At 51.1% G+C, this 20612-nt stretch overlaps 1 protein-coding gene and 1 pseudogene across 3 annotated transcripts in view; one reads left to right on the plus strand and one right to left on the minus strand.

The window, feature by feature from the left end:
• Positions 1-19783, minus strand: part of SLC25A48 (solute carrier family 25 member 48) — a 46482-nt gene extending 26699 nt beyond the window's left edge. For both annotated transcript variants that reach the window (XM_084886516.1, XM_084886517.1), the window contains exons 1-4: positions 19723-19783; positions 13772-13815; positions 9319-9390; positions 7097-7355 (exon numbers count right to left, since the gene is read on the minus strand). In XM_084886516.1, the coding sequence (XP_084742642.1) occupies positions 7097-7355; positions 9319-9390; positions 13772-13815; positions 19723-19768 (421 nt within the window). In that variant the 5' untranslated portion in view covers positions 19769-19783. The remainder of the gene's footprint in view (positions 1-7096; positions 7356-9318; positions 9391-13771; positions 13816-19722) is intronic.
• On the plus strand, positions 11832-12877 carry LOC311623922 (small ribosomal subunit protein eS12-like; annotated as a pseudogene). Its single transcript has 2 exons — positions 11832-12107; positions 12573-12877. The product of its transcript is annotated as a small ribosomal subunit protein eS12-like (transcript).
• Positions 19784-20612: the final 829 nt, after the last annotated feature.

Raw genomic sequence — 20612 nt, forward strand, 5'->3', positions numbered from 1 at the left:
AGTGGGCAAGATTGTCCTGTTCCAGTTGGGACTTCCATAGTTGAAGTTTACGCTGGAATGCTGTGATCATGTCAGACATCTTCGTGATGACTTGTTTGCGTCCCTGCAGCTTCAGATTCAGTTGGGCGAGATGCTCGCATATGTCACACATCATAGCAAAATCACATAGCCAGGCGGGATCCGACAGTTCAGGCAAGGGCTTTCCTTTACTTTCCATGAAAAGAGCAATTTGTTCTCTGAGCTCAAAAAATCTTTTGAGGACTGCGCTCTTGCTCAGCCATCTTACTTCTGTGTGGAATGGCACATCTCCATGCTCTGCACCCACCTCCTGTAAAAACTGCTGGAACTGGCGATGATTCAGGCCACGTGCCCGTATAAAGTTAATAGTTTTAATGACTGTGGTCATTATGTCATTCATGTCCAGAACTTTTCCACACATAGCCTCTTGGTGGATAATGCAATGATAAGTAATCAAGGGTGTGTGGCAGTGACTTTTTTGCATTCTCTCCTTCATTAGTCCATTCAAGCCTTTCTTTTCTCCGCACATTGAAGGTGCGCCATCGGTAGTTAGCCCCACCAACTTTTCCCAGGGTAATTTAAAATTATTTATAGATTTCTCCACAGCCTCAAATATATCTCTACCAGCCGTCGTCCCATGCATGGCAGCTACATCCAAAAGTTCCTCAGTGACAGAGAGGTCGGTCTTCGTAGCACGTATAAAGATGGACAGCTGCGCTGTATCAGTGTTGTCTGTGCTTTCATCGATAGCAAGTGAAAAAGCGAGATAACTGCATGCCTGTTCGGCCAGCTGTGATGATAGATTTCCTGAGAGTTCTTGAACTCTATCTGCAATGGTGTTTCTTGACAAACTGACATTTTGAAAACTCTGTATCTGGTCTGGGCATACTTGCTCACACACTTTTAGCATGCATTGCTTCAAAAAGGCACCCTCTGTAAAACACCTTGAAGTACGGGCAATTTCTTCAGCCACTATAAAGCTTGCTTTCACTGCAGCATCATTTTTCGCTGTAGCCTTTGTAAACATTTGCTGCTGTGATTGTAGTTTGCCTTTTAGTTCTTTAACAATTTTATGTTTTTCTTCCAAAGTATATTTGCCATACTTAACATTATGTTTGGTGTCAAAATGACGACGTATATTGTACTCTTTCATCACCGACACTGTCTCATAACACAATATATACACTGGTTTGCCCTCTCTAAGCACAAACATGTATTCATTTTCCCATTTGTCATTAAATTGTCTGCCTTCACCGTCAACTTTTCTTTTCCTGGACATTTTGGGATCAATATTGGCAGTAAAAGATGTAGTTTATTGGAAATCTGCGTTAGAAGGAAAAAGTTGAAAACTGCACAGGGATAGCTTGATTTGGCAGATGGAGTGGAGAAAAAAAAAGTCAGTCAATAAATGCCTGGCTGGGTACAGATAGCAGATTCTGTTGCGATTTTTATGCCTGCACTTTATGCCAGGAACTGGCAGCTTCTGCTGTGTATTTTTTATGCCCACACACTCACTCTCTCCTCTGCTCTGCCACCCGCACAACCACATCGGATGCCAGACTATAGGTCACGCCTCCTGAATCTCACGTGACTTGTTATCTATGCGCATGCGTAATAGATAGCAAGTACAGCGGCCGGCGAGATCACAAGCCTCCTATGTCACCGCGCGTCATTGTGATGGAACGCAGCGGAGTGCAGTGATGACAGTGCGGTGCGGGCCACATTGCAAGGCCTGGCGGGCCGGATTTGGCCCGCGGGCCTTGTGTTTGACATGTGTGGTCCACAGTATGCAGACAGTTTGGTGGAAAGAACCCTGAATTAGGAACCTCAGGATTTGCTTTGTGACTCAGTGCCATTCACTGTACAACCTGGTGCAAAGAACTCATCCACACAGCATCTATAACAGAGGAAGAATAAGTGGCCTGTCCACTTCATTTGGTTTTTGTGAAAACTAAAGGCAAATGCTGGCAAAGGTACTTTACTAAAACGCATGTTGTGCAAATGTTCTTTCCTCCAGGCAAATAGCTATCATTCCTAATTTTATGATCCTGTCCTGCTGTGACCCCGGATTCCGGAAGTGCTGGACCTGCCAACCTGAGGCAGCTGTGGCCTGTTGCCAAGGCTGCCAGGAGAGGTTGTGAATCCCCACACGGGGCCAAGAACTACCAACACTAATGTCAAGTCCAGAAATCAGGACAATACTGGCTCTTGTCAATTGATTCAAAGAACAAATAGGTGTGTCACCAGCACACGTTACTTCACAATGGTGTGTTCTGTGGCGTGCACCTTTGTTAATCTCTGGTAGCTTTGTGGGGCCACAGTGTGAAAAAGACTCAATCAAGCTGACCAGAATTCAAGGCCTCCTCTGCAGTGACGTGGCTAAAGGCATGGCCTGTCCACAATCCCCCTCCGTCCACTCCTGGGCTGCCATTGCTCCCGCCCTCACTTCCTAGTAGCAGCCAGAGCCTGCGTGAGGAGGCAGCCTAGGCTGTGTGGTCCTGGCTTGTCCCCACTTTTTGTGCCCCTTTTCGTGCTCCGAGGGTCCCTGCCGTCCCACACAGGCCTCCCTTCAGGAGAGTTAGCTGCAGTAAGTCCTGCCCTGCACTAGCCAAGTATTGGGAAACCCGAGGTATCAGAGGCTGCTCCTCCCAAGGCCAGCCTCTTTTTCTTGGCAGCCACACATCTTTAAGTAGCAATAAAACTACGCGGCCAAAGAGACCAACTGATACATGGAGGGCCCTGAGGCACAGCTGGTGATCTTCCCAGACAGACGCTGCTGAAGGTTCCGGGAAATGGGAGAAGTGCTTTCACCCAGTGGTCAGCATGCACATTCCTGGGCTCAAACAGGCTTTGTGGTCTGGGGTGCAGTGGGCGACCTCGTGCAAATTCACCTTTGCACCGGCCTCTCTGCTCTGACTCCGCAGCCCAGCTGGTCCCCTCTGACACGCCCGGAGACCAGGACCCTTTCCTCCTCCAGTCCTGGCCACACGCTGCCCACTTTGTTCTGTGCACATTACCTTGAACATGGTAGAGGCGAGTACCTTCTCCTCCTTCCTCTTGCCCTCAGAGTTCTCTCTGAGATGTCTCTTTCCTTGTCCTCTCCCAGCTTGGAAAAAAAGCCTTCTTCCTTCTCCACCCCTACCCCAGCAATCCTCCCTTCTCTCTGCTGCCCAGCACGGCGGGCAGGAGTCTCTGGGGCCTCTGCTTCCCCTGCTGCAGAGCTGGATGGCCTGGGCAGTGCCCTGTCCCACCTGAAACAACTGAGTGAGCAGGCAGGCCACCTTACCTGAGCCTCAGTTTCCCTGCCTGTAAATAAAGAGAATGACAGTGCCTATTCATGGCTGTGATGATTTAATCACTGTAGGTGTGTTAGTGCAATGATGCACATTGTATGGGCTCAAGAATTGTTAACTCTGGCTGTGAGTGTCCTTATAGCTCTCTGCTCCTTCCTAATTTCTTTTATTTTTTTTTACTATTTTCTCATGGATGTTCACCCTCTGCTTTTTTTTGCAGCTCGCCTTGACATTGGTACCTGATGTCATGACTGCGCCTGTCACTTCTATGTCTCACATGCCAGCTGCGGTCCCACGGGCACCTCACACGGGAGCCAAGCCAAACCCATCACGCCCTCCCTCAAGCCTGCCTGCAGCCAGTTCCCAAGCAGCGGCGATAAGCACGTATTGATCACCTCCTCTATGCCAAGCACTGCCTCATACACGTCATTTGCCATTTAATTCCCAATGTGGGAGGTTCCACTCAACAGTCACCCAACTTTGAAATCCGGGCCATTTTTGACAATTCCTTCTCTCCTGCGTGGCCTGCTGGTTCTACATCATCGATGCCTGCTGCCCCGCACCTGAGCCCATCCTCAGCTAAGAAAGCCACACCTGTCCACAACTCACCCGCGTCTTCCCCTCCCTGCACTGCACATCTGCACTAACCAAGGTGCCCACGACCCGCCTTGTGCCTGCCTTTTCTGCCACTGACTCTTTCTCCCTCCCTGTGCCTCAGGCTGAAACGCCTCTCCGTGTCCATACCCCATCTCTAAATCTCAGCCAGTATTCAAAGACCCGGTCAACAGCCACTTCCTCTCCAGAGCCTCCTGATCCACAGCGCCAGGCTCCAAGGTTCTAGAGCCTTCGACGGGCCCTGCTCATTCTGTACATCTGACTTTCCACCAGACTGTGCACTCACAAAGGGGCAGTGGCCTGAGGTCTCTGATGTACCTGCTGTGTTTGGCTCAGAGCAGGGATCTGGAAATGCTTGTGAATGAAGGAGTCAGAGTGAACTCAAACAGGCGAGATGGTGTGTCCCGTGCCTCCTGCTGGACCCAGGGAAGTCACTAGGCTGGTCAGCACAGAGTTAATGCCCAGGCCTCCTCCAACCCCCCAAATTCTGCCCTCTGGTGATATGGAGAGCTTTCTGGTCTGCATATTGATTAGGCTCTTACTGAAAACACAGACCAGATGGGGGAGGGGTGAGTGCTGTTGGCCACGGCCTCCAGGCTCATGCCTGTGCAAAGGGTAATGATGACTCTAAAAGGGAGGAACCCTTTACAGGTGCCTGCTGTCAAGGCCACGTCCGACTGAACTCAGGCCAGCTCTTCCTTGTTTGCCAAGTGGCAGAGGCCCAGGAGGAAGAGTTTAGGAGGGTACTGCTGCTCTGGACGCAATGGCAGGCGGGGCCAATGGAAACTCTCTCTGACCTCCAGCAACTCTAATGTAAGCTGGCAAAGCCCTTCTGGGTACCAGTTTCACATGGACCACGGAACTTAAAAAGGACCATAGCCTTTGACCTTCTCAGGAATCAAAGAGCCCCCACATTTAGGGAAGTAATCCTAAATAAAGGCAATTCTTCGTGGAAAAGTTTGCTGATGACATCACTATTGTTAGAAGAGGAAAAACTGTAAACAACCTAAATGTTCGTCACTGGAATGGCTGTTAAGCAATAGGTTTACTAAATCGTAGCTAGCACTGGTTTTGATTTTTTCAGTGTGTTAGGATCTTTGTGTATAACATTATCTCACTCCATCCCGGGTGCAAAATAGCTGCTTTTCTGCCTGCTTTGCAAATGAGTAACCTGAGGCTTGGCCATGTTAGGTGAGGCGTCCAAAGTTTCTTGACACGGTAAAGGATTAGAGGCAGGTAGTCTAAATCCAGAAACTAAATTATGACCACACAGCATCATTCTAATCAGTGTGTGTGTGTGTGTGTGTGTGTGTGTGTGTGTGTGTGTGTCTTTGTTTGCACCTGCATGTCTATTTGAAGGAATATTGCACATCCTTTTAAAAATATTATTCCTCTATTTCAAAATAATTTATATGCTATTTTAATAACAAAAGTATCTGTTATAATGTTGAGCTAAAAACAGAATGTGAAACTATCTAGATAATATGAGTATAATCTCCTAAGATACTTAATCTATGTATATAGAAAAGGAAAAGGAAATGTGTATTAACAGTTATTGTAATCCAGCTGGAATGGCTCAGTGGTTGAGCGTCAGCCTATAAAACCAGGAGGTCACGGTTCAATTCCTGGCCAGGGCACATGTCTGGGTTGCAGCTCTATCCCCAGGAAGGGGTATGCAGGAGGCAGCCAATCAATTATTTCTCTCTTATCATTGATGTTTCTATTTCTCTCTCTCTCTTTCTCTCTCCCTCTCCCTTCCTCTCTGAAATCAATTAAAATATAATTGAGAAAAATAACCCAGGGATGGCATCTGGGAGGATGGACATCTTCTCCCTCTATAGTCCACGGTCTGCATTTGCAGCCTCTGGTCACCACCAATGGACATTCAGGCCTCAGTTGAACCATTGGTTTTATATTTGCAAATCTGCCAAGCAGATGACCTGAGCTGCACTTGGCTTTGGCACATGGGCGTAGTCTCCCATGGTTCAATGTCACCACCCAGGAAGTGCACAGGCAATTCAGGGGTAATGCCACAAGCCATGAGCAATCCCCTGTTCAAGGCTGCTGGAAACGCCCATCTCAGCCCAGCCACCATGCAAGTGGGCCTGACCCAGAGCAGCAACCACAACCTGCAGCCAGCCCCCGCCTGCACTGTGCTTGGGCTGTGCGGTGTCAAATTGTGTTTGGCTTTGTTTTTAATTGAATTATCTAATAACTTTCAGTTGGAAGACCCCAGATAAATCTAGCTTTCTGCTTTCTCTTAAAAACCAAAAGATCCTGGGCCCGTGGCAACGGTCCGCAGGAGCAGGATCTAGCCACCCCCTCGGACAGGAAGTGGGGCCACCACTCCCTACAGCCTCCAGGTGCACAATCTGATGCACGTGCTTCAGCTGCTGCCTTTCTGACAGCAGAGTGGAGTGCAGAGGGCCTGTCCAGGTGCAAGACCCCTGGCCGTGCTCCTAGATATGTGGGCAGGCGTGGCTTGGAGACCTATGCCCATGCTTGGCTTACTGCTCTGCTGTTACCCTTTTCTAATTCTTTTTTTTTTTTTTTTTTTAATATATTTTATTGATTTTGTACAGAGAGGAAGGGAGAGAGATACGGAGTTAGAAACATCGATGAGACAGAGTCATCGATCAGCTGCCTCTTGCACACCCCCTACTGGGGATATGCCCGCAACCAAGGCACATGCCCTTGACCGGAATCGAACCCGGGACCCTTCAGTCCCCAAGCCGACGCTCTATCCATTGAGCCAAACCGGTCCCGGCGCCCTTTTCTAATTCTTAATGATTTTGAGCAAGGATCCCACATTTTCCTTTTTCACCTGGAGCTGCAAATTGCCTAGCTGGTCCTCACTCAGAGATTAGGCGTGTGTCTGAATTAGTGCCTTGCCCTCTGGGAGCCTCGGTTTTCTCCTCTGTAAATGGAAAGGGTAATAGCACCTGCCTCACAGACAGACGAATTAAGAGAACACAAACAGCTCTCCGCAGTGCCCAGCATGTGGTAAATATGTAACCACAGGAGTTTCTACCCTAGGCAAAGGAATAATAATTACGGATGATGACATGACCACGTAGACGCCCCGCTCAATAGAAAGGGTGTTATCCCCGCACCCCAAATCAGACACATGAGGCCCCTCCCAGACACCAGGCCCCTCCCAGGCCTCTTACTTTCCCGAAACGGCTGTGTTTGCATCTGCAGGCGGATCTTGATGAGGTCCACGGGCGTGCCCAGTCCGACGGACACCACGCCGGCCACCATGCTGGCCAGGATCAGGTCTGACAGGTTGCGGGACGGGCCGGCCTCTGGCTCCCTGCTGCGGTGCTGGCTGAGGAACCTCTGCGTGTTACTGAAGACCCCAAACACCACCGAGTTGTACACGGCGATGCTGGCCAGGGGGAAGGACATGCCCTTGAAGAAGCCGAACACCTGTGGGGAGAGGAAGCGTGAGAACCACAGCAGGGTGCCAAGCTCCCCAGTGTCCCGGGCACAGACCCGCCCTCCCGCACGCAGCCTGCAGGCTGATGGGGAGACAGAAAGCCAGGTGCCCGTGAAGAGGACACAGGCGGATGCTGATGTGAAAGGAGATGGGCGGTGAGGACATTCCTGCCCTGAGGAGAAACGGGCTTCTGCGTGAAGTCTTGTGGACAGAGGGTGTGACCCGGGCCTGTCCCCAGTATTTGCCTCTGGATGCTGAGGTGACAGGAAGGGAGTGGCAGTCGTCTTGGGCCGTGTCCGAGGGGGTCGTGGAGCACTAATGGGTAAGTGGGCTTGCCAAGCATCGCACACACTCTTCTCATCTGCCACTCCCACAAAAAACATTCTCCGGGCACTTGCCAGGCGCATGCCGGGCCCTGGGGCCAACAATAAGAAGGAAAGCTTCACCGAGTTCAGGGGGCGGAGTGGGGAGGGGTGAATCTGGATGGACAAATTAAACCATAATGTGCGAAGCTGTGGGGAGGGGCTAAGAAGAGGTCCCACAGCCCCCAGGGACACCTGGGCCAGCCTGCATTGGGGTGCCCCTGAGCAGGGGTGTCTCAGAAGAGCAGCTCAAGGAGAGAGCCCCAGGAAAACCCATAGGCAGGACACTGGGGCTGTGGAGAGGTACTTCAGACTGTGAGCTCGGATAACAGCACGGCTGCTCCTCGGACACCGGAAATCCGACGGCCTGGGAGGAGTCAGGCCGCATCCGAGCCCCACCCCACACCCAAGGCGAAAATCCTGGCAGCCGTGGCACAAACCCAGGCCACAGGCAGACCTGCTAATCCCAAACGCGTGCCTGCACCCTATGTGCCAGAGATAAGACACCCCACACATGCATGTTTGTTCACATGTGCAACACACACACACACACACACACACACACACACACACACACCTGCTTCCCCTCTTCCTCAGGTCACCTCTGGCATTGCTGAGCCCTGAGCTTCTGTGTCTCAGAGGAACAGCCATGGTCCCCACAGAAACCCTGGAGCTGACACCGCTGGCAGACACTTGGGGGACGTGTGCCAACTGGGAGAATCAACAACCGCTTCCCAGGATTGCGCATTGCCCTGGAACAGCTAGTACCAGGCTGGTAGGACCCATCCAGTTCTAGAGCAGCCGATCAGGGAGATAGAAACCCTGACACAGAAATGTGGCCTAGTGGGTAAGTGGGCCTCTGCCCGCACCTGGAGCCTCTCCTCAGACCAAGCGTGTCTGAGGAAAGGCTCCAGGAGCGGGCGGAGGCCCCCCAGCTCCAGGGCACGTCCCACGTGGACACTGGTCAACCACGGGGCCACGTTTCTGGTGACTCCAAGACAAGCCCGGGACTTGACCTCTGGGGTTAATACCTGGCTGTTGCTTTAAATCAACAGGTCATGTCACCCTAAATTTTAAAGTTTATTTTAAATTCCCCCAAAGAGGCCTAAAGCATCCAATAATTCTCAAGGAGGGCACCTGACGCATCTTCTGTAAAACATTATTCAAGCTTTCCCCTTTGCAAAGACAGGGAGAAAGGCCTCGAGCTGCGGTTCAGGCCAGCGGCTGGCGTGTGATGGCGGGACGCCTGGCTCTGGCTGGAGGAAAGGAAGCCTGTGAGCACATGGTACCAGCCACTCACTCGGTTTCGAAAACCTGACAAGTCACCCTGTTTCTTGCAGGTATTTTCCACACTGGGGTGAATTTCTCCAAGGCGGCCACACAAAACCAGGTTTTGTCTCCCACAGCCTCACACCAGGTGGCAGGGTTGGGTGGGGTGAGCTGATCAGGGAAAACTGAGCTAACTGTGATGAGTGGGAACAGATGGGCCTCCCCCGCCCAACGTGAAGTCCTGTTGACAGAGGGTGTGTCGGGCCTGGGTGGGCTTCACCCCATTCTGAGGGAGGCACCCGCCTGTCCAAGGGGCACTTACGCTCTCCTTCTTGTACACCGTGCGGATGCAGCTGAAGGTGTTCCCATAGCCCACGCCGGCCTGCAGGCGAGTCTGCAGAGAGAGGCAAGGGGGTGAGGCCAGGGAGAGATGCTGAGCGTCCAGCACTGGGGCCCCCGGCAGGAAGGCCCTGCCCACCGTGACCCCGGCAGGAGGGAGGTCTGGGCTCGGTCCTGGACAGCCTGGCCCCGTCCTCCTCTGGGTGTCCCATGCAGACCTTCTCCTGGTCCAGGGGAAGAAGAAAGGTGTTTGTGGAGCAAACACGATGCTCGTTGGGGGACATCTGACCCCTGCCTCGGGTACAAAAAGCTAACTGGTGCTGTGGCTCTGTCTGTCACTCTGCCCTCCCAATATACCCGGGAAGTGATCAGCTCTTCTCACCTCCAGAGCCCTTCCTCTCTCCCCAGGGTGATGCCTGGTCCCGCCATGGCCCCTGCTTCCCCCACCCCCCTCCTGACACAGTCAGGCTGACCTCTGACGGTCTCATGGATTGTGTCACTGCTGCTATGGCTGTCCAGGGGCCTCCTGTCAACTTAGAATGGGTTCCATGTGGTTAGCCAGCACCCAGCAAGCCTGGGTGAGCGCCCAAACCTGCCTCGCATCCCACCCTGCTATTGCCTCCATCCCTTGCCTCCGCCCCACTGTGCACATCACTTTCCTGGAGCATCGGTTCTTTCCGCCTCCAGAACTTTCCACCTCTGTTCTTCCCCCGAAAGGCTCTTTCTCCAGCAGCTGCTCCTCTTTTTGGTCTGAGCTTCAGTGTTGCTATGATGTCATCTGTTTGCCTGTTTGCTTAGGGTTTTGTTTGCATGCCCCTCTGGGGCAGGGCCACTCCTACTGCCCTCTTGTCCTGGAGCCAAGTAGGCCCTCGCTCCTGGCCCCTGTGCACTGTGGAAGGCCTGGTGTCCTCGAATGGGGGCTGGTTGTGATGCCCAGGGGCTTCATGAGGGCACAGAGGGTCCAAATAAGCTTGTGAAAGTGCCCAGGGTGCCCCCTCTCCTAGTCTCAGAGGGTTCTACTTCTTTTAAGAGGTGTGACCTATAATTCCCCATTACAATACTTCCTGCCCTGGCCGGGTTTGCTCAGTAGTTAGAACATCAGCCCTCAGACCGAAGGGTCTCAGGTTCAATTGCTGGTCAAGGGCATGTACCTCGGCTGCAGGTTCCCTTGCCCTGGTACACACTGCATCAGCATAAACAGTAAATGTATCCGCTGTGCTAAGAGCCATCCTGACCTCAGCCCCACTGTCCTCAAACAGCGGTGACAAGGAAGCTGCAGGCGGGGCAAGGAGACTTTGACCAACTCAGCACCCAGGTAAGTCTCCTAGCTTGGCTCTCCCATGGGCCAGCCTATGGCCCACTCACTGCTCTACCCTCCGTGCTTTCTGCCCATTTCACAGATGAGGACACCAAAGCTCAGGGAGGTTACATGCTGTGCCCTGGTCCCAGGAGAGGAGGTGGGGAGGCTGGACTGCACTCAGGCTATTCTGACTCTGAAGCTCTGCCCAGACCTTTGTCAATGGAAGGGAATCTAGAGAAAATGTCAGCCAGAGAAAAGGAGGAGGATGTTCTGGGGCGAAATGGCCCTGAGACACACACACACACACACACACACACACACACACACACACCCCGGACTAGACCCAGACGCTGGCCAGTAAGCTGGCATCACCAGGTGGCACCCAGCGGGGAGGTTCTCAGGCTGAGCAGAGACTGGCTTTTACGAATCAGAAAGGGTCACCCCCCTTTCTCCCCAGATGCTCAGGGGACAGAGTGAAGAGAGGAGGAGAGCTCCAGCCTTTTCAGGTGACATGTGCCAGACATGCCTATGCAAGGGGGGATGGAGGCTCCAACAAGGCCCACCTGCCCCTGGCCAGCCCGGGGCAAGGGAAGGACACTCTCCCAGGAGGTGCAGAGCGCACCTGCATTAGGAGCGTGGCTGGAAGGCCCACAGGGCAGGGCCTGCACTAGCTTGGTCCAACACCAAGGCCTTGCCATCCCCACGGTGCCCACACAAAGTGGTGGATGTGTGAGCAAAAGGCAGAGCCCATATAAGGAACACGAGGAGCCAAGAAATATCTTCCACGACTTAAGACAAGTAGACTAACCTCCCATCAAAAGGGGAGCAGGCTGGAACCAGTTTGGCTCAGTGGATAAGAGTGTTGGCTTGCGGACTGAAAGGTCCCAGGCTCGATTCCGGTTGGGGGCATGTACCTTGGTTGTGAGCACATCTCCAGTAAGGGGGTGTGCAAGAGGCAGCTGATCAATGTTTCTCCCTCATCAATGTTTCTGACTCTCTATCCCTCTCTCTTCCTCTCTGTAAAAAATTAATAAGATATATATTTTTTTTAAAGAAAGGGGGGTAGCAAGCCCGGGTCCTGACCTAGGAGGGGGCCACTGCCACACAGGGGGGGGAGGGGGGAATGCAGAGGGCAGCTGCCCTGTGAGAAGGACCTGCGAGGCTCCTCTGTGTGTGTGACCCAAGCAGAGCTTTGCATTTGGATCTGGATGTCACTGTTAGTGGCCACGCTCCCTCTCGGTCCTGCTCACCACCGGGAACAGGTGGTAGGGGTGGGAGTGGAGTCAAACAATGCTCTTCCTCTTTCCCTGCCGCCACGGAGTACACTGAGGCAGAGGCTTGGGTGTGTTCAAGATTCTGCTCTACCCATAACCTACCGGCATGGCAGAGGCAGGCATGGCTGCTGGAGGGGTGATGGACATTAATACTGCTCTGCAAGAGGTACTAAAGACCGCCCTCATCCACCCACGAAGGCCTGGCACACACAGGGAGCCAGGCACTCATTCTTTTAATGCTTATCAGCTGAGCCTGAGGGCACTGGCAGAATCCTGTTATCAGTACTGATTTCTTATCTTTATCCATGTGCTTGAAATGAGGAACAAATAGAACCTTGACTTACCCAGATCTTGATATGCTAAATCTTGTACCAAAAAATGAGGAGCTAACCCAGATCTTGATGAATAGGATCTGGGCACACCCAAAACTCCTTTTGACCATAAACTCCCCTTTGGAAGCCAATAAATATGCTGTGTAGTCTGTGGTGAGTGTGACTGTCTCTCTATCAGAGAGATGGCGCCCACCTAGCGCCCAGATTTATGAATCTATTTCTGCCTCTTGTCTTTTTCTTTCTCTAATTTCTTCATCCCCAGCTCCTCCACTCAGGAACCTGTCATTTTTCTGTGCGGGACACGGAAAAAGGAGAAACACCACACGCGCAGAATTCGCGGAGCTGACAGAGCCTTAGACAAGCGCCAGGCCCACCTTTGTGTACTTGCATCCAGCTGTGATGAGGCTGTTACATCACCAAATCACCCTAATTAAGGTTGAGGACAAGAAACTAGAGGAATGGTGGCCTCTGTAAAGTCGACAGAGAGGGAAATCCCATACAGCGGTTGGCTGAGGTTGTGTGGTGGTTAAGGACTATGGCAAAGAGTCTCAGGCAAAGGATGTCATTGAGGAGTACTTCAAATGCAAGAAATGAACAAATAAACTTGGCTTTTGTTTATATATATATATAAAAAAATGCTCCTGCCTGGCCGGCATTACTAGTGGTTGAGCATCAACCTATGAACCAGGAGGTCATGGTTCAAGTCCCAGTCAGGGCACATGTCTGGGTTGCAGGCTCTATCCCCAGTGTGCAGTTTGCAGGAGGCAGCTAATCAATGATTCTCTCATCATTAATGTTTCTCTCTCTTCCTCTCTGAAATAAATATTTTTTAACAAGTGCTTCTTTGTAGTATCTCACTTCTTGCTCTGTGGCCTGGGGCCAGCCCTTCCCTTTCTGAGCCAGCTTCTCCATCTGTGGACCTAGGGGCTGAGTGACCCCATGCCAGATGGCCCTGCTGGCTCCAGAGTCCTCATACCATGTGAGCTCCCTCCGCTTATAATGGTTTCCCCTTCCCAACCCGGGTCCAGAGTCCTCCCCTGACACCCAAGGCCTCTGAGGGCTGTGTGCCGACCTCCCTGTCCTGGCTTCAGCCCCACAGCTGCTGTCAGAAACCTGGTATGTTAGCCAAATGGCCACACCGGTCTTTCCCAGGTACGCCCCATGAAGTGTCCCCAGCTCAGTGCCATTCCTAATCACCTAGAACCCAGCCTTTCATGTGGGGCTCAGAGGCTAAGTCACACCTGAAGTCTTTCCTGGTTCCTTGGTTCCCAGGGGCTTTATAGGACATTCACCAATGCCTTCCCCCATGCCCACAGTTCATGGGAACTGAAAGGCAGAAACGAGCCGTTCATCAAAACAAAATCACTGCCAAGCACTGAGGGTAGAGCCATTCCAAACCAGGCCTCCTGGCACCACACCCCCGTGAACTGGCACAGAGAGCCTGCCGTGGGCTGGAGACGGGACCAGACACGGCGGGCAGACTCACTCCAGGCCCTTCCCGAGAGGTAATGGTGAGCAGGGCCATCGTACCTTGACCGTGTCCAGAGGGTAGCCCACAATGACACTGGCTGCACCTGTGGATTGAAGAAGAAGACCTGGTCACTCAGCCCTGCACTTGCACTTGCTGGCTCTTGGGATAGGACAGCGAGCTCAGGCACTTACATTCACTTATCCTATCAATGCCCACTCACCGGAGAGGCCTCGCCATGTGCTAGGCACTGGCCAAGGCATGGAGGAAGGCAGAGAAAAAGTGGAGTAAAACCCGGTTCTGCCCTAAGAAACAAGAGCACAAGAGCACTCTCCCCATCCCCGACAAAGGGCGGTGAAGGTGTTGGGATAACTGGGTATTTACATGCAAAAGAATGAAGTTAGACACACTATAATACTATACCATATTAAAAAATTAACTCAAAACAAAACAAAGACCTAAATGGAAACTTTGAAACTATAAAAGCCACATAATAAACACAGGGAAAAATCTTCATGATCTTAGATATGACACCAAAGGCACAAGTAACAAATGGAAAAAAAAATAAATTGAACATCATGAAAACTTTAAACTTTTGTACATCAAAAGATACTATTGAGAAAATGATATCAGCCCTAACCGGTTTGGCTCAGTGGCTAGAGTGTCAGCCTTCGGACTGAAGGGTCCCAGGTTCAATTCCGGTCAAGGGCATGTACCTTGGTTGTGGGCACATCCCCAGTAGGGCATGTGCACGAGGCAGCTGATAGATGTTTCTCTCTCATCGATGTTTCTAACTCTCTATCTCTTTCCCTTCCTCTCTGTAAAAATCAATAAAATATATATGTTTTTTCAAAAGAAAATGACATCAACCTACAGAATGTGGGGAAATATTTACAAATCACATGTTTCATAAAAACCTATAGCCAGAATATGTAAAGAACTCTTACACCTTAAATGAGCAAAGGACTTGAAGAAACATTTCTCCAAAGAAGAGATGCAAATGGCCAACAAGCACAAGACAAGATGGTCCACAGCCTTAGTCATTAGAGAAATGCAAATCAGAACCATAGCGAGACCCCCCTCCACACCCACTAGGATAGCTACCATTTAAACCAAAGAGGAGGGAAATAAGTGTCATTGAGTATATGGAGACATTAGGACCCTCACACATTGCTGGTGGAAATATAAAATGGGTCATGCCTGGCCTGCGTGGCTCAGTGGTTGAGCGTTGACCTATAAAGTAGGAGGTCACGGGCTCGATCCTCAGTGGGGACACGCAGGAGGCAGCTGATCAATAGGTGGTTCTCTCTTATTATTGATGTATTTATCTCTCTCTCCCTCTCCCTTCCTCTCTGAAATCAATAAAAATATATTAAAAAAATAAAGCTTAAGTAAAAATAAAAAAGAAATATAAAAAAATGGTGCAGCCACTGTGGGAGTTTGGCAGTTCCTCAAAAAGTCTTGAATTACCAGATGACCCAGCCATTCCACACCTAGGTAAATATCCAAAAGAAATGAAAACAGGCACTCAAACAAGTACAAGTGGGCACATGCTCATGGCAGCACTATCCACAATGGCCAGCAGGTGGAAACAGCCCACCTGCCCATCACTGGATGAATGGATAAACAAAATGTGGTCTATCCATACAATGGAGTGTTGTTAGCTATAACTGGGAATGAAGAGCTGACACAGGTCACAGTGTGGATGAATGTTGAAAACATTATGAAAATGAAAGAGGCCAGACTGATTCCATTTATATGAATTATCCAGAACAGTAAGTCCATAGAGACAGAAAGCAGTTTGGCAATTGCCAGGGCTTGGGGGAGGGGAACTGGGAGTGACAGCAAGGGTCCAGGGACTTCTCTGGGCATGAGGAAATGCTCTGGAACTAGACAGAGGGGCTGGTTACGCGGCACTGTGAATGTACTAGATGCCGCTGAATCGCACACTGTAAAATGGCTAATTTTATGTAAATTCATCTCAATAAAGGGGGAGGATGTGAAGAGAAAACCCAGAGACTTTTCAGTTACTTAAACTTAAGCTGTGTAGGTTGGAATAATATCAGCACCTACTTCACAGTCCCAGTGTAAGAGCAAAACGAGGTTATGGATGTAAGCACCAGCAGAGAGCCTAGCACTTCCAGGACATTCAAAAAGAGATGCTGCTGCTCTTGATTTAATTTTAATTTTTATTTTAATTTTTATTTTTAGAGAAGGCCTCTTTGAAAAGGTGGTGGATACTCTGGGTCTTTTCACAGGAAAATGCCTACCCCCACACATTCACAAGTCTGGAACCATTTTGGAGGGAAGGTTACCCTGAGGTCATGTAGATGAGATTGAAACAGGAGCCGTTTTTCTAAGACAAATCCTCCATGACAGTGATGAGGAAAAAAGTGTCTCTGTTAGCAAGTGTCTCTGCTCACCAGGTGAAATAGGTAAATGGGTACTGAAATATGAGATATTTACAGGGGAAAAAAATCAGCTCTTGGTGACCTCCTGACCCCTCAGCCTCTGCTTCCCACAGAACTGGGCAGAGGCAGAAAGCTGATGGGCAGCTGGGAGCTGGTAAATTCACTCCACATGAACGCTTCCCAGCAGGGAAGGATGGAGTCTGGTCCTCTGGCTCCAGCTGCTCCCTCTCCCAGTGAGTGCATCCTACACTAGAGGCATCGCTCAGGACGACGCCCCAGACCCAGCCTTGGGCCAGCATCTCCCTGTTCATTAACCTGCCACCTGAAAGTAGAGATCCAATATAAGAAGTCAGACTACCAGGCCTTGGGACTTCACAGACCAGTAAAATTTCAAACAAAATGTGAAGGATGTAAAGGTGACATTTTATCATGCGAGCTCATTAAGAAAGAAAACAGCACGGACAAGCACAGGGGTTGAAATGGCCCTGGTGCCAGACTGCCTAGGTTATTCCAGTGCTCACACCATACATTGGCCTTGGGCAAGCCACTGAATTTCTCTGTGTGTCCTCATCCGTAAAATGGGGATGGAATTACCGTAGCTACCGCATCTAAAATAATAAAAGGGTAATATGCTAATTAGACCAGACATCTTCCGACCTCATTCCAGACATCCTTCCTGATGAAGCCATCCCGGGTCCTGGGTGCCTGCAGGTGGCCTGAGGAAAGCCAGCCCAGGTCCAGGGTGTCAGAGGAGGGAAGCTTGGGTCCAGGTGCCAGCAGCTAGGGGAAGGAAGGCCTACTCTTGCACGAATTAATTTTTGTGCATCAGGCCTCTAGTTGGAATTGGAATTTTAAAGAAATATATATCAACAGACACACAAGAGACCACATATTTTTGGTTCCATTAATATAAAGTGTCCAGAAAATGAAATATAGTGGCAATCATACTTTGGTAAAAACTGCTGTTTGAATTTTAACCCTGCTAAGTCTGTCTCCTGCCTGATTAAAAACGGAATACTTACCTCAGCTTCCAGGTGGAGACCTGGAAGCTAAGGCAATTTTCCCTTGCCTGGGACCAGGACCACAGGAGATTGATTCCCACTGACTCAGTAGCTTCAGGGATAGAAACTGTAGATAACCTTTAGAGTCTAACCGCTGAGCTCTGCTTCTGTGTTATTGCTATTGCAAGATAGGGCCACATTCCAATGTCCAGCAGGATGTGACTGGGAACCAACCCTGCGGGCGGACCCCAGTCTTTAGAATTTAGTCTTTAGGATTTAGGAACAAAAGGTAAATTCTTGTGGTTTAAACCTTTAAAAGAAATTGCCTACCCCTGAAACGGTGCAGTCCTGTGGAGACTACCTGCATGTGGTGCTCTCGGCTGTCCTGGCCAGTTCAATAAATCCTTGCATGCTTTTTTTAAAAAAATTAATTAATCAGCCTCCGGTGGTCTTATTTTGAACCCAGGGTTTGACCCCACAACAAAAAAGACTAATTTATAGAGCCAGAAAGTAGATTTGTGGTTTCCCAGAGGGTAAAGGAGGGGATGGGTTTAACTGTAAATGGGCATACGGATCTCACATGGGATGAAAAAGTTCCCAAACTAATTTATGGTAATGGGCTCACAACTTGAAGTTATTAATCACTGAATTGTATACTTGAAATTGATTAACTTTATAATATGTAAAATAACCTTAAAGTTGTTTTTAAAATATACACAGAACACTTAGCATCTGGTACCTACTAAGTATTCACTGTTACTACACTCACCATTTCATGGAAGGAAAAAAAAAAGTTAATATCAACTGCCAGAAACTGACCATTGTCTCACTAATAGAAAAGCTGGTCAAACTTAAAGCTCTGAAAATCAGAGCCAACCACTCCCTATCTAATTGAGACAATGGTAACTGAGGCAACTTCCCCATCTTGTAATCAAGTAAATCCTTACTGATAATCTTAGGTATTACTGCCTAAGCACTATGAGTGTATCCCAAACCTGCTTAAGGGTAATGGGTGTATCCCAGAGTCTCAATAAAAGGGATAGCAAGGCCAGAGCCTAGGGGCAGGCCTCCCACTAGAGGTAGGCTCCCGCCTGCCCCCCCCCCCCCACCCATGTATCCCAAATTAAATTTCTTCTAGTCTCTCTTTAACTTGCGTGTGGCCCTTCTCCGGAAGGAACCCGAACCCTGAACCGGAACCCTGAATCCAGCAGGACGTGAAAGGGGTTCCCATAATCAACAAAATACAGACATTTACAGAATAAAGGGCACTCCACTACTGGCTGTGTACCCTGGGGAGGGTCTCCAGGTCAGCAGAGTCTTTGAGCTCCTCTGACAGCGTTAACCTCCAGGGGGTTTCTACCCCAAGCCACAGGCAGCCCCGCTGAAGGTGTCTGGCTGCGAAGGAAGCGGAAGCGGTGGAGGGAAAGCTTCCCCTTGGGATGGCTGAAGGGTTGTCCAGAGAGCCTCAGGTGCAGCCCCGAGGAAGGGCGGGTCTCAGCCAACCCGAGAGACCTGTGTCAGCTTAGAACTGTCCACCGCCCATTGAGAAAGGAGCCACCTCTGCTCAGGCTGGTAAGAGCTGGAGTCCTGCAGCCATCAGTGGGGGGCAGAGTAGATGCCTGCTAGGCGGGAGGGGGTGCCGGAAGGGCAAGGACCTGGGATGCTACCTGGCCTGTTGCGTGGTTACCCCCCTCCCTCTCCCCCCCTTTCAAATCTCCTAGTCTCCTCCATTCTTAGAATGCTTGGTGGCCCACACACACACCATAGCCTCTGCCTCAGCACCTCAATATTTTATCTTATCTTTGGGGAAGAGCTGCATTTGCCACATCCCTTTGTAGATGGTCCTCTTAGAAGGGACTACAAGGAAGATATTTTGCAGGAAGTCCCTCAACCCCCATCCCCACCCCCCATTCCCACTTACATCTGAGAAATGGGGGGATAGACCTATTGGGAAGAGAAGAATGGAGAAGGATATGGATGAACCTCCTGAGCAAGCAACCCCATCTCAGGCCCAGCAGAGAGCGGCTCCTGCAGCGGTACTGGTACCAGGGACCATAGAGCCAGGAGGGGGGCTCTGACAGCTGACAGCGGCTGAAGAGGGGAAGGGTTCCTACTATCTGCTCCCTCCAGCAGGGGCACCCCCTGGGACCCGCCTGGTCACGCCGTGGGGCTTCCCCTTCTGCGCAAGGGCCAGAGGCCAAGCGCCACCCTCACCCACAAGCTCCTGCGAGCCACGTCCCCAAATTCAGGTGCGCGCCGGGCCACCAAAGGGTGTGCGCGCGCCGAGACGCTCCATTGGCTGCCGGCTTAATCATTACCGGACGAGCTCCCGGACCCTAACTTGGAGGCAACTCGGGAGCCCAGGTGAACCTCGGTGAGGCTCGCGGAGTTCCGGCGGGCCGCCCGTGGGGAACTCAAGATCCCGAGTGCCGGCAGCTGGCGCTCCCCGCGGCAGGTGGCGCGCGCGGAGAGTACCCCGTGCGTCCCGGGGTGTAAACTCGGCCCACGCGGCGCCCGGCTCCCCTCTTTCTGTCTCTCGGACCCGGGGGTCTCCCGAAAGCACACACACCTCTTGGGGGGTGTCCCTCCCATCGGACTCACCTCCGATCCAGCCCGCCGCGAAGTCTTCCAGCTGGAAGCTGCCCATGGCCGGGGCCGCGGCAATGCGCCCGCCGGGCCGGGCCGGTGCCCATTCAATGTGTGAGGGGCGTGGCCCCGGGAGGGGCGCCCGGAGGAGGACAGCGGAGCTCCCCGCGGCCGGCGACGCCCAGCCCGGCCTCCAGTCCCGCCGACAGCACGCCCCCAGCGGACCTTAAAGGCGCAGCAGGCCGGCGGGCTCCGCGCACCCCGGGGGAGATGCCAAGGCCAGGGAGATTCCTGAGCCCCACCTTCTCCCTTGCCAACTGCAGAATCTTGGCGCCTTGAGGCAAAGGTGTCTGCCGGCACCTGTTATTGTTCACATCGTCCAACAGTGGAAGGAATTCAAGGACATTTTTGCAAAGTTCATTACAAGAGGGAGGAAAGGATGCTTTACCCAAGGTTGGGAAGACTCATCCTCTTTTAAGCTAAAACAGCACTGAAATAATTCTAAGTGTCCAACTAAACCGGACTTCTTAAGTTGGTTGAAAGCCAGGGGCAGTTTCGCTATAAAAAAAACAACAACACAGGACACGCAATTTTCCATGTCATTTTAGAGGTTAGGGACTCTACTCCAGGCTGCTCACCACATCTTCCCATAGCCTCCAGGTTTCAGAACCCTATCTATTCATGAAACACTGGAATAACGTGTGGAAAGCACCCAGTCCGGGGCAAGCTCCAAGTCAGCTCTAAATAAATATTGTGATGAATGGCCAACAGTTCCTGCGCACTTAGACCATGCCCTCTCACTGCCTGGCCTGCTCCTCAGCGGCCCCTGAGGTGGTGCCATCCTGGTCCCCATTCTGAGGTAGGAAAATGCCTGTGTGTTTACTGTACATAATGTGTGTGTGATA

Source organism: Pipistrellus hanaki (genome assembly GCF_964339955.1).
Source record: "Pipistrellus hanaki genome assembly, chromosome: 5".
Classification (NCBI taxonomy): Eukaryota; Metazoa; Chordata; class Mammalia; order Chiroptera; family Vespertilionidae; genus Pipistrellus; species Pipistrellus hanaki.